At 39.4% G+C, this 13,865-nt stretch overlaps 1 protein-coding gene across 12 annotated transcripts in view; it reads left to right on the top strand.

The window, feature by feature from the left end:
* The window catches only part of PKNOX1 (PBX/knotted 1 homeobox 1), a 77,557-nt gene extending 63,692 nt beyond the window's left edge, over positions 1–13,865 (top strand). For 8 of the 12 annotated variants that reach the window (XM_030576947.1, XM_030576984.1, XM_030576965.1 and 5 more), the window contains 9 exons: positions 971–1,141; positions 3,978–4,077; positions 5,346–5,443; positions 8,836–8,874; positions 9,020–9,148; positions 10,131–10,207; positions 11,436–11,608; positions 11,988–12,074; positions 12,871–13,865. In XM_030576947.1, the coding sequence (XP_030432807.1) occupies positions 971–1,141; positions 3,978–4,077; positions 5,346–5,443; positions 8,836–8,874; positions 9,020–9,148; positions 10,131–10,207; positions 11,436–11,608; positions 11,988–12,074; positions 12,871–13,082 (1,086 nt within the window). In that variant the 3' untranslated portion in view covers positions 13,083–13,865. The remainder of the gene's footprint in view (positions 1–970; positions 1,142–3,977; positions 4,078–5,345; positions 5,444–8,835; positions 8,875–9,019; positions 9,149–10,130; positions 10,208–11,435; positions 11,609–11,987; positions 12,075–12,870) is intronic. The other 4 variants (XM_030577003.1, XM_030576994.1, XM_030576955.1 and 1 more) reach the window with 3 other exon arrangements.

Raw genomic sequence — 13,865 nt, 5'->3', positions numbered from 1 at the left:
TCTTACCTTCAGTGAGTTTGTACTGGGATAACAGATTGGAGCTTTGTGAGCAATCCTGTTGATGCACAAGGTGAAATAGGGTGAGCTGAGGATTCTTTCTTAGATGTGTTAGCTCTGCAAACTGGCATAAAAAGCAGAAAAACAATGCGTTTTTGTTACTAAAGTCAGCAGATATGGCTGAATACACATAGGAGCAGATCTGTTGAGTAAGATGTCAGTTTTCTGTAGTCTTGCTTTGAAATAGAACTGCATTTTAAAGCATATGATTACAAATATGTTTATATCCAAAGGATGGCATGAATGGTTATTTCTATTTATTTATTTGTTTGCTTGCTTGCTTGCTTGCTGACAGGCTCTGTTCTTGTCTAAGAACTGAAAGTTCCTCTCCCACTTTTTCACTTTCACAGCTCTGTTCTTGAGGCCTTATGTTGCTGCCAATGTCCTTTTAGGTAATAGGACAGCATTAATTGGCCACCTGAGTTGCCGAGTAATAGGCAGCACTCCTCCTCAGCAAGGCTTCCATAGCACTTATGGTTTCTTCTGATCCAGGGAGGAAGGGAACGGAACTGAAGAATTGAACCCATTCTTCTGGGTATAGTTCAGAGTACTATTGTTCACCACACCGGCCTGAACCATTTTTTTTTTTTTTAAATTGTACAGTAATATAGACTGTGGCCAAGACAAGAAAAATCCTATGCTGTATTTGTGTTTGTTCTGTCTTGTTTGACAGTTTACCTAAGCAGTGGATCAACACAGGATTTTGTTCTAAACACATGCCTTTCACACTCCAGTAAAATACAGCCTGGGAAAGAGTATTGTGAGCAGCCTTCTGCATCAGTAATTCTGTGTTCTGGTAATTGAAATAGTATATTCTTACACGTTTTTAAAGTTTGCCCTTTATTAATTATTCATGCAGGTAATAGTATTTTCTTGCCTTGTTTCTAAGTCTTTTTTTCATCTTTCTCTCTAGATGGTAAAGGCAATCCAGGTTCTACGTATTCATCTGCTTGAGCTAGAAAAGGTTAATGAACTCTGCAAGGATTTCTGTAGTCGTTACATTGCCTGTCTGAAAACTAAAATGAACAGTGAAACTCTACTAAGTGGAGAACCTGGAAGTCCTTATTCACCTGTACCATCGCAGGTACATTTCAAGTTAATTTAAATGAGCTTTTGCTTAGAAATACCACAAAATTTATAAATACCTTTTTGCTGCACTTTGTAAGAATTTCACTTATACACTGCTTACCTTGTTCTTTGTGATTGTGTTTTTATTAAGGTTAGCAACCCTCTCTTTTGAGGAGCTGAACAGTGGACAAGTTTATCGAAAAGTGTCAATACTTAGAGACATGCCATAATTACTGTTTGCCTGCATTCCTTGTAGTTCTCACCTCAGTCCAACAACTTCAAAATAAAATTAAAAAAAAACTTGGATTTGCTGGATGTGCCGCCTTAATGAGAACAGATGTTAAAAAAGAGAATGGACACAAGTTGTCATAATATACATTGCATCTCTTTGGCAATGTCACCTTAGCTTTGACCGAGCTGTCAGGTTTATCTGCCTCACTGAAGGTGAAAAGTGGGGAGGGATAGCTCAGTGGTTTGAGCATTGGCCTGCTAAACCCAGGGTTGTGAGTTCAATCCTTGAGGGGGGCACTTAGGGATATGGGGCAAAATCAGTACTTGGTCCTGCTAGTGAAGGCAAGGGGCTGGACTCAATGACCTTTCAGGGTCCCTTCCAGTTCTATGAGATAGGTATAGCTCCATTATATTATTAAAAGATGGTTTGGCTCCATGTGTATATATAAACTGAACATATAAATTGATCCAAACATTTTAGAGTGGACAAAGGTTAACTGTTGGTTTTTAGTCAAAGTATTTTAGAGATGTCACGTGTCTGTTCTATCTACCTTATAATATCAACAGCTGCACATATTCTTATACACGTGCACTGTATTTGCTAGATTGTTGAATTATCTGATTACAATACCTAATCTATTGTATAAAATAATCTGAGAGATAATGATTGCTTTATTACTCTTTTTGGTACACCTACTATTCTTTCACTGTAGAGTGACCAGGTGTCCAGTTTTCAACTGGAAAACCCAGTCAAAAAGGAACCCTGGTGGCTCCAGTCAGCACCACTGACTGGGCTGTTAAAAGTCCAGTCAGGGGTGCTGCGGGGCTAAGGCAGGCTAGTCCCTACCCGTCCTGGCACTGCACTGTGCCCCAGAAGCGGCCAGGAGGTCCGGCTCATTGGCAGGAGGGCCACAAGGCTCCACGCATTTCCCTCATCACAAGAACCTGCTTTGTACTCTCATTGGCCTGTTCCCTGCCAATGGGAGCTGGGGGGGTGATGCCTGCGAGCAAGTGCAGCGCTTGGAGGCTTCTGGTCCCCCCATCTAGTAGGCACCGGACCTGCTGGCCACTTCTGGGGCGCAGCATGGTGCCAGGGTGAGCAGGCAGGCAAGAAGCCTGTCTTAGCCCTGCTGAGCTGCTGACCAGAAGTTGCCTGAGGTAAGCCCGAGCCCTAACCCCCTGCCCTGGCCCTGAACCCCCCCCCCCAAACCTGGAGTCCCCACCTGCACCCTAAACCCCTCATCCCCAGCCCCAGCTCAGAGCCTGTTCCCCCTCCTGCATCCCAGCCCCCTGCCTCAACCCAGAGCCCCATTCTACACCCCAAAGCCCACACCCCCAACCAGGGCCCTCACCCCCCAACCCCAACCCCCTGCCCCAGCCTAGAGCCCCTGCTCACACTCTGAACCCCTCATTCCCAGACCCACCTCAGAGCCCGCGCCCAGAGCCCTCACCCCCTCCTGCATCCCAACCCCCTTCCTCAACCCACAGCCCCATCCCACATTCCAAATCTCTCCGCTCCAGCCTGGAGCCCCCTCCTGCACCCCAAACCCCTCATCTCCAGCCCAGAGCCCACACTCCCAGCCGGAGCCCTTACCCTCTCCCACACCCCAACTCCTTGCCCTAGCCTAGAGCCCCCTCCTGTGCCCTGAACCCCTCATTTCTGGCCCCACCCTGGAGCCCGCCCACACTTAGAGCCCTCATCTCCTCCCACATCCCAACCCCCTGCCCCAGCCCAGTGAAAGTGAGGGTGGGGGAGAGCAAGCCACCAAGGAAGGGGGACTGTAGTGGGCAGGGGTATGGTGTTCGCTTTTGTGTGATTAGAAAGTTGGCAACCCTATTCCCTGAGTGTGGACAATGATGTCATACTATCTAGTAGTGCTTCAGTCTAGGGTGCGTGTTTAACTTTATGTACTATGAATTTTCCTGATGGTTTAAATTTCAGTTTTTAAAACCCACTTTTTGCTTTTGGTACTTTGAAGCGTGGCGAGGAAGATTTGAAATTAGATAGAGATTACTTAAAACAATTTTTGGTGGCATGGCTACTAGCTCTTAATCCTGCAGAGACACATTTGCTTAACTTTACACATGTACTTCCTTTGAAGACAATGGGACTGTTCATAGGAAAAGTTAAGGATATGTACAAATATTTGCAGGATCAGGGTTTACACACATAATTTAAATTACATAACTATAGTACACAGTTTAATTAGATTAAAATAATATTAAGGTATCATGTACATATTGCATTTTTAAGTCAGAAAGCTACAGAAGGAATTAAGTTATTTATTAAACCTCCAAATTCACTTGTAATTTTACCTCCTGAGACCAATTGTATCTATTCTTTATCTTCTGTGTCTTTGAAAATTGTTGTTTCACTTCTGGTTTAGTTCTGTATCCAAAATCTTCTTTTTTATCCCCAAATATATTTGGGTATTTCATGTCTGCATTATGTATTTATTATTTAATGACTAATGTTTTCAAGCTGATCAGTTTGCAGTAATGACCTTTGAGTAGAGTCTTTCTCTTGGAGATGATCCTCTTTTTAAAGCCCCAGATTTGTTGCAACTAAAAATTACATGAGCATACTTAATTTAAAAAAACTAATTATTTTATTTTTATAGCAAATTCAAAGTGCCATTGCGGGCACACTGAGTCCCCAAGGGATTATGGTGCCTGCATCAGCATTGCAGCAGGGAAATGTAACTATGGCAACAGTAGCAGGTATGACAGAGAAAAGAAAAACTGACATTGTTTTTTGTTTTGCTTTCTTTCACAGTTGTTAAATGTACAAAGACAGGAATATTTTATTATTAATAACTCATATAATAGTAACTTTCCAAATGTTATACAACCAAGTGTCCCAATTGTTCTTTTGAATACTGGTTTCATGTGTTTTGTGTAAATTAAGTATAGTATATACCAGGGTTCTCAACCTTTTTCTTTTTGAGCCCCCCCAACATGCTATAAAAACACCTGTTCCAAAATTATTGGTTTTCTGCATATGAATGCCAGGACTGGCATTAAAGGGGTAGCAAGCAGGGTGCTTGCCTGGGGCCCCACGCCACAGGAGGTCCTGTGAAGCTAAGTTGCTCAGGCTTTGGCTTCAGCCCTGGGTGGCATGGCTCAGGACCCCAGGTTTCAGCCCCATGTGGTGGGGCTTTGACTTTGTGCCCCAGACCCCAGCGAGTCTAATGCTGGCCCTGCTTGGAGACCCCCTGAAGCCTGCTCATGGCCCTCCAGGAGGCCCCAGACCCCTGGTTGAGAACCACTGGTATATGTATGCAACGAAAAAAAGGACATTGCACAGAAATATATCTAAAGGATTTAGTGGGAAGTGGGGGTGAAGGGTGTGATACATTTCTGTGCAATGTCCTTTTATAAATGAAAACATTATTTGATCTCTTATTGAAAAGAATATATATTTTCTATTGTTTTTCAAAATACTATTAGGCAAAAAATATGTATTATTGAAATGCTATGCTTTAAAGTCTTTCATCGCATTATGTAGATTGGTAACAGGATCTGGAAGTCAGTGAAATCCTGACAACTTCAAACTGCACCATTGTGCTGGGCTGGCATTCAAGATGAAATACACTTGAAATGACTTATCACTAAGGTCACTATGAACATCTGATGTGGCATGTCTAAATTGGATGGAAATTGAGTCAAACTTGTTATGGTTTTGTATGAATGAAACTTGAATGTTAAAGAGTGCATCTTAATGTGTTGGAGAAGTTGTAATAAAATATAGTTAATATCAATTATCTAAAAAACGCATTTCTGTTTGTCAGCAATAATAATATTAAAATAATTAAATAGAATGTTATTTGTCCCTCTTTAAATTAGACATGGTACAAGAATGATGTTTGTCAGTAAAATAACTCCCATCAAGATGTTCACTTAATATTGATCTTAGTGTTGAAATGCATGTTTTTCAAATATTCACTTTCATATACTTTATAATCATAATTTTGTTTTTGTTTTTAAAGGGGGTGCAGTGTATCAGCCAGTCACTGTGGTCACTCCACAAGGTCAAGTAGTGACACAAGCACTGTCACCTGGGACAATTAGGATCCAGAATTCACAGGTTTGTTTCATGGTCTTCATGGAATAGTTTCTTGGAGTAAAAAACCTATTTTTGTAAAGTAGTAGTAATGTATTCAGTATGATAAAGTGACAGACTGAGCATTACACAAATAAACATTAATTAATGTAGAATTAATTACTTTAATACAGAAAAAAAATTTTAAGCATTGCTGCAAAGATCCCCACATTTGTAATATGGCATAGGATCTCAAAGATTTCCAAAAATCTCCCTTGGTAGGACAAAGCATTATGACATCAACTATCAATTTCTTTCTTCATGGTGATAGCAGAGAAGTATTTGTATAGACGAAAAACATTTTACTGAGTAAATATTAAGCATTTTTAAACTCTTTCTAACTGAACTAGTATTATGGCAGGAAGGATGTACACGGTATGTTATGATGCCATACTGCTAGTGTCAGAAGTGTCACTTTGCAAAAAGGCTACCAGCACCAGTAATTTAAAACTTTTTATTTTTACATATTTCAGAGTTTACACTTGTTAAGAGGTGTTTCTCACTACACAAATTTTCAGAGTACTGTGTTGAACTAAATGGGTGACAGCCAAATAATGTGCATTACATCACACTCAAGAAAGAGAGAGGTCAGCCTTCTTTTGCTCAGAAGCCCATTTACAGTTTAGAATAGGACAGTCCAATGAAATCTGGTTATAGGAAAGTAAAATATATGATAACAGATTGACAGTCTCAGATCAGAACATCAAGATAGTGGTCCATGTATCAGAAAGTAGTAAATCAGATCATCCGGGAATAAGAAGACCCTAGAATGGATTAATTTGTTAAACATTTGAACAGGAATATTCATCTGCACAATATGAAGTCCATTAACAATCACTGATTTTCTTTCATGAAAGAGTATATTTAAAATTCACTTATTCTTTGTAACAGCATGTACCTGGCCAAAGTCTGCCCTCAGATACATATACCTCTGAGTTAATAGGAATTGTATCCATGCCCCTGACTTGTAAAATTGCTTGCATAAACTGGATTGTTGGGAGGGAAAATTATTGCTTCTTTGAATGGGAAAAGTGTGGCATCCAATGGGAAATAATACCTCAACTTATTCACAAATATGCCTGTAGCTTCCTTTGACTTCAGTTGGAACTCCAAAGTCCATCTGTGGGTTGACTTTGACCCTGTATTCCACTGTAACCCCTGGGCTTGAAATAGAACTTCCTAAATTCCTATTTCCAGTGTTCCATAACTTTCTGAGGGAGTGGGGAAGAAATTATCTTGTGGGAGTTGAAAAATGCAATGATGGGTCTCTGCAGAGAAGCCAATTGCTGTGAATTTAAAGAAATTGGCTGTGTGTGTTGTCAGTTCTGAATGTTTGGGGGCTAGGAGAAATTTTTTTTCATATGATACTTTACACTTAGCTCAAGAACAGCCTTTTAAAAATAGATTCACACTCAGCATATACACAATGCTTGGCGATGAACCAGTGTTCTGTCTTGTTTGAAGAAACTTGGTTTAGAAATAATGAAGCTGTAACACAGTTGTTCGAAATGTTATAACATATGTGAGCTCTATGCTATTTCCTACTATGTTTGGATAAACAGTGAAGAGCATCTCTCCAACTGTTCATAGATGCAGATTTTTTCAATGTGGGAACATCTAGATGCATCAGTTGAGAGTGAAAAAAGGAGACAAAAGAGGGAAAGTTTGATAACCTATGAAAGATTCATACATCTATGTTAAAAATCATTAAGGTCTAGCTTTTACTTGCTGTTACAGATCTACAATAGCCTGAACTCTTCCCCGTGTAGGCATTACATTAGGGTCTTCCATTAAATGATCCTACAGTATAGATACAGTACAATACAACATTATTTTTTTTCAGATGTCTTGGGGGTTGTGGGGAGACGTGGCCAGCAGGCTTTGAAATCTGTTTCATGTTCTCTATCCCAAGTGCAGACTTTTCAAATCCTGCTAACTTCGGTTTCAGAGGATTCCAGCTGACTGAGAGGACTGTCTCGTTTCAAGTCTGTATGCTGTGCTCCTTTTAATCATGCAGTGGCCAGCCAGGTTTGGGGGACCAAGAACATTTATGGGTGAAGCCAGTCAGCCCTTTCTAAAACAGCTGGTGCAACTTGGTTATGCTCTGTAGCTGAGGAACATGGAGAATATAATACCGCCTCAGAGGCTATAACCCAGAGTTGGTAAAACAAAACACTAAATATGTGCCTCTGAAGCTGTAGAAAAGGTACAGCATAAATATAAATCAAGTGCGTGCAGCATTGGTTACTGACTGAGTAGAGTTAGAATTTGTGTGGAAACTCTAATTCAGAATCTCCTGATTTTTGTGCGTTTAAACTTTAAAACTTAATTTTGCTTTAGTGTAGTTTTTAAAAATGTGTGTGCACATATAGATAGAAATATGAGGAAAACCTCATTAATTGGTATTTTAAGCATGTAAATTTAAGCAATAGATTCTCCCTATACAGTGGCTTTGCATACAGTTATATACTTTCTAAAGGAGCTACTGAATTTCCACTACAATCGGTTAAACTTCATCATTTATTTTACTCGGTTCTCATGCTCTTTTGAACTTATTGTTGCAATAATCTAAATTCATCAGGCCAAACTCAACTTGAACATGCATGCATGCACTTCCCAAGAAACTGCATACATATGTCAAGGACAGAGTTTAGTCAATTTTTCTCTTAAGAGTGGAGCTGGTGACAGCTGTTCATTTTACAAAGTTAGTTGTCATACATATATTCTTTGTATCTGTTATATAGCTTTCTTTAAGGAGTTGGTGTGTGCACCTCTCACCAGTTCAGCTTTGTAGTTTTTAGAGGCTGGAGGTGGGGATGGGGGAAACATTAAGTAGTGAGAGCTGTCATTATTGTCTTCTTAGATGATGACGTATTGAGGCACATTCAAAGCACAATAGGTCTGTGCGAGTTTTGATGTATTTTTTTAGGCTGGGGAAGTAAGAGTCTTAGAGTTAAATTCACCTCAGTGCAGAAGACCCGCACAAGGTGTCTTACGCTACTTATGCTCCATGCTAAGCCCCTAAGGCCTGATTCTTCACAACCTTGCATCTTGTGTAGTCACACCTGTGTGAAAAACTACCAAATAAGCATAGCATATTGCACTCTCTGTGCACTACGCATAAATGGCTACATGAATTTGCAAGTCAGTAGAGAATCAGATTCTCAATATGGTGTTTACAGGATAAGGAGGATCTTAGGCCTGGCCCCCTGCACTGGAATGAATTTTATTGTAAGTGAAAATAAATTGGCACTTGGTAGCTGTGATGCGGTGAATACAGCCTCCTGGCAACTACAGCAATTCTTGAAAGAGGTTCTAGAAAATGCTAAAACATCAGAAACCTGATAATATGTAACCCAGAGTATGGATCTCTTTAGGATAATACTGCAAGAGAACTTCCACCACTACCGCTGCAGGTAAATAAAGTACCCTTTTTTGACACAGATTATAGAGCTAATTTATTTCATTGCTTTCACATGATAAAAACAATTTTTGTGCAATATCTTTATTCATTAAAGTAACTTTATAACTGTCTACATTTTTCTCAAATTATTTGTGCAGCTTCAGTTACAGTTAAACCAAGATCTAAATATCTTGCATCAAGATGATGGCTCGTCAAAAAATAAGAGAGGGGTTCTTCCAAAGCACGCTACTAATGTGATGAGATCGTGGCTCTTTCAGCACATAGGGGTAAGGATTAAACATCATCAGCAGTCATAAGTATTCAGAGAAGACTTCCTGAGGAAGATAAAACTTTTTGGCCTTACTTTATATGCATTAAGGGCCCAATTCAGCTTCCACTGAAGTCTGTTAGAGTTTTTCATTGACTCTAATCTGAGTTGGATACAGCCCTAATTTTGAATATATTTAACATTTGAACTGCAAGATCTTATTAAATTTCCTAGAAGAAGTTGTTCTTTCAGTGATGCCCAGGATTTAGTGCCAGGTACTCCTCCAATGCATGGTTTACTTAGGAGCAATCACGTATAAATTATATGTGATGGGGAATTGAATTTTCACCAATCCTTCCAACAACTGCTTTGTGCCAACTTCTCTGTGTTATTCTACAGTGTCTTCCCTGTGCACATATACTTGCGCTGGAAGGGGAAGATAGGTCTCTATTAGTAATAAATACTCCATTAATTTATAGTGCTCTATCTTCTGTTTTAGCTAACCAATGTTACAACTGATAAATTATGCCTGAAAATCACACATGCATTTCTTATGTTACATACAGTTTCCTTGCCCTGTTTAATTTGGGGGAGGGGAGGGAGGGAAGTTGTTGTTTAATCGCATAAGGCTCATCAGCACTCTCATGTGACATGGCCGTCAGACAGTGTAACTAATCAAATCTTACCACATGCTGTGCTGGTGAAGGATCACACTGTCTAACAAGGGGTCTGGCAGCTGTGAGAAGCATTTTTTTTTCTGAATTTGACATTGGCAATTAAATGATGGCATATACACTTTATAAAGATAAAATCAGTTTTTGTTTAGTAAAGTTTTGCTTGTTAAGTGACTGTATCAGTAAAAATTTGTTTTAAAAATTTTGTTAATGAAACAGGTGTGTTTTTTTTATTCTAGCAATTTTTAATCAATAGTAATGAAGAAAGTTTTATTTTCTTTTAAAGAAAGCAAAAAGTTTACATACCTTTTTTTTTTTTGTCCTTAGCATCCATATCCAACAGAAGATGAGAAAAAGCAGATTGCAGCCCAGACAAATCTGACACTACTGCAGGTTAACAATTGGTAAGATCCAAAACTTTGGCGTAACGTCCATAATTGGAGTGTGGGTATGGAGGTACACTCTGTGTATGTGAGTGCCATTCACATGTGTACAATACATAGAAATAAAATTCAGAGTCTAACTTAAACTAAAAAATCATGAACATCTAGAGTCAAATCTATAGTTCTACACTAAACTTGCCTGGAAACAATGGATGTCTTCCCTATAATAGTACTCCTGCAAACTTAAAGCACCTAAAGACCTCAAAACACTCTACAGGCACTAAGGAGTTTCACCTCATAACATCCCGAGAGATATGGAAGTAGTAATATGCTTATTTTGCTGATAAAGGAATTGAGGCTAGAGAGCTTTAATGACCCGTCCAACAAACCAGGACTCTTTGTCATATCTGGCACAGAGCTCTGGTCTCATTCACAGCCCTATGCTTTGTCATGAGAAAATCCTTCCTTACCTAACTACAGTGAAATTAATTACTGATGACTTGTCAGGCTTTTGAATTTATGTTCAGGAGCAGAAAGAGAGGGAAAGATGGTTCCTGTGCAGCAATTGGAGGGGCCTGAAGTAAACGGGAGGAGAGCAGGTAGTTACAGGGAATTGGGAAGAAGGTGGAGAATCTGTTTGGTAGAGACCGTTGACAAGAGAGTGGATTGACTGGAGCAAGAGCCAGGCATGAGAGATTTAGTGGGATCATCAAAGGATGTCAGGCAAGAGCTAAGGACAAACCAGAGATAAACAGGAAAGAGCCAGGTAAGCAGGGAACCTGAGCAAATGACCTAAGTAGGAGCCCTATCTGGGAGGACCCTAATTAGAGGAACGTCCATTACCTGGGCCGTGTTGCAACGATTCACAGCTTATATTGGGTGGGTGGACCTTGGAATGCACCTGGCTAGAAGAAGAACTGTACCAGTTGGTAGTAGAGGAGGGAGGAAGAAGAGCCTGCCAACCAGGGAGAAGTAGAGAGCTGCTTCCTTAGTTAAATTTGCAATATCAAAAGACTTCAGTGCTCCAGGAGCAGGTGGTGTGGTTCAGTGGTTCTTGTGCATCCCTAACATGGAGAGTGAAATCAAGCTGCTAAGAAATAGCATTTTTCATTTTAAATATTAATTTCTATTTAATTTTTATTTTTTGCATAAAACATTGGTTGAGACAGTCTCAGTGTGTACGTGCATGTGCATGCATTCACCATTTTTTGGTCATTAGCTGTGAGGGTTTTTTGTTGGTCATGTTTAGGTTTATCAATGCTAGAAGACGAATTCTTCAGCCGATGCTAGATTCCAGCTGTTCTGAAACTCCAAAAACAAAGAAGAAAACAGCTCAAAACAGACCAGTTCAGAGGTTCTGGCCTGATTCCATTGCATCAGGAGTTGCTCAGCAGCAATCTAATGAACTTACAATATCAGATGGTAAGAAAAATTAGCTGGAACATGTATAGTAAAATGAATTCCTTATTTAAATGTCTTTATTGCGTAGAACTAAAGTGGCTTTTGTTGTTATGTTTTGGGGCATTTCCTGATGTAGCTAAACCACAGTGTTGATAGTCTGGAAAAAATTGACAGAAATTTCTCTCAGAATTTTAGCTAAATACTTGGATTTTGGGTATATAATATAATATAATTAGAAAAAATGTGTTTCAAGAATGTTGTTTAGGTTTCTCAAAGGCAAACACTCGGAAGTTAGGAAATGGCAGAATTAAAGTTGTCCATGCAACCTTAATTCTTCACTCTGGTGCATATATATTATGATATAGTTTTTAGTTACATGATCATGTATTATTTTTCCCAGAGTGGAAGAGCCAAACTTGTTACATGGGGCCTCCTGACTCTCCACGCTGTTCTCATTCCTGCAGACCACCCTGCCTTACTGCCCAAGGTACTACAGCTCCCATTGAATTATCTTGTAGTGTTGTGTGCTCAGTGCTGCAAATCAGGTCCCAAGAGTCTCTCATTGGGCACTGAGAAATGAGGACTATATCACTGAACTTTTGGTTTAAATGACTTGGCTAGCATCACATAGGAACTTTGTGGCAGAGGCAGGAATAGACCCAGTTGTCGCTCCTGGGTGGCATCCAACTGCCTTAACCACAGGACCAGCCTTTCCCTTCCTGCAGTCCCCTGCCTCAGGTCCCTACTCACCTTGCAGTGTCTGCATCAAGGGCCTGATCTGACTCCCACTGAAGTCAATAGGAAAGCTGCCAGTAACTGTTGACAGGGTGGGTGAGGTAATATCTTTTACTGGACTCACTAATATCTTGGGAGCAACACTGCTACAACAATGCTGCGATTAATTGGTGACATCAATGGGAGTTAAATAAGGCAGGAGTTTCATCCGTTTAAGTAACCCTGATTCATTCCCTGAGCACCTTCCAGCCTGTACACTGAATGAGGTAGGGGTACAGTGGGAAATATTAGTTTGTGGTCATGTAATTAAAGACTGTATCATGCATGCACACAGAGGGACCAAACAGAGTCTTGCAATCTCAATTCTGACATTTCCTAACTTTTTTGAGTGCTTGACTTTGCAACCTAAATAACATAGTTAGTTGTTATATGTAATTTCCAAGGTATCCTATTAAAAACATTTTTTTTCTTGTGTAATGTTAAATCTAAATTCTGATTTGATCATTGTTTTCAGTTTACTAATTGTATACATGTTTTCACCTCTCCAGGAGCTGTTGTAACAATTACAGCTCCAGTCAACATGAATGTAGACAGTCTCCAGTCTCTGTCATCTGATGGTGCTACTTTGGCTGTTCAGCAAGTTATGATGGCAGGACAAAGTGAGGATGAATCTGTGGATAGTGGTGAAGATGATGGAGCAGACCTCTCAACAACAAACATCAGCGGGCTTGTTTTGGATAACAGTGATTCTCTGCAGTAGGAAGCAAGAGAATGTGACAAAATATGTAGGAAAATGAATGGACTGACTGTTTTTATAGTTTGCATAGCAAACATTTTACACAAGTTTTATTTCTAATATGTTTTATATGTAGATATAGAAGGGTGCACTTTTTTGTATTTCATAGTAAGCTTAAAGAGTGTCTTTGCAGGTGCAGCAACTTCTTTCAAATGTGTTTTTGAATTTGAAGAGGGGTTGGGTTTGTTTGGTTTTTTTTAATTACAAAAAATTGTGTCTAGTAATATAATGACCACATAAATGCCCCTTTTGTTTTCTCATTAAATTGAAAATGCTACAATTTGTAAAGAATTATGCAGTTTCAATTAGACCTGTTGTTTAACACAGCTCTTGGTTGACTAACGATGTAAATTCAAAGCATATGGCACTTGATCATTAAGTTAGACACACATTTGAAAGATGCATCTGCACCTTAAAAACTGCCAGTCTGAAGTGGGCAACAACACACACCCACAAAGAAAATGGAGATGTGTGATTCAGTAGCGAATGTATGACAGTTTAAATAAGTTTAATTTCTCTCATAGTCAGTGAGCTTGTTTATCATTTGCTATAAAAACTCCTATTTTTACCTTGGTGGGATTATTGGATAAAAAAAATATTTTTATAAATTCAGTAGGAATTGGAATGACAACTGTATTGAGCATGAGAGAAAAATTTCCAGAAGGGGAAAATAAATGTTTAGTATTCCTATTTGGAAGGTTCTGAAAATTTGACCAAATTTAATAAACATGCCTAATGCTAGTGTTC

The sequence above is a fragment of the Gopherus evgoodei genome, chromosome 1 (assembly GCF_007399415.2).
Source record: "Gopherus evgoodei ecotype Sinaloan lineage chromosome 1, rGopEvg1_v1.p, whole genome shotgun sequence".
NCBI classification, from domain to species: Eukaryota; Metazoa; Chordata; order Testudines; family Testudinidae; genus Gopherus; species Gopherus evgoodei.
Note: the sequence above shows the minus strand (reverse complement) of the source record. Positions and strands in the feature narration are given on the sequence as shown.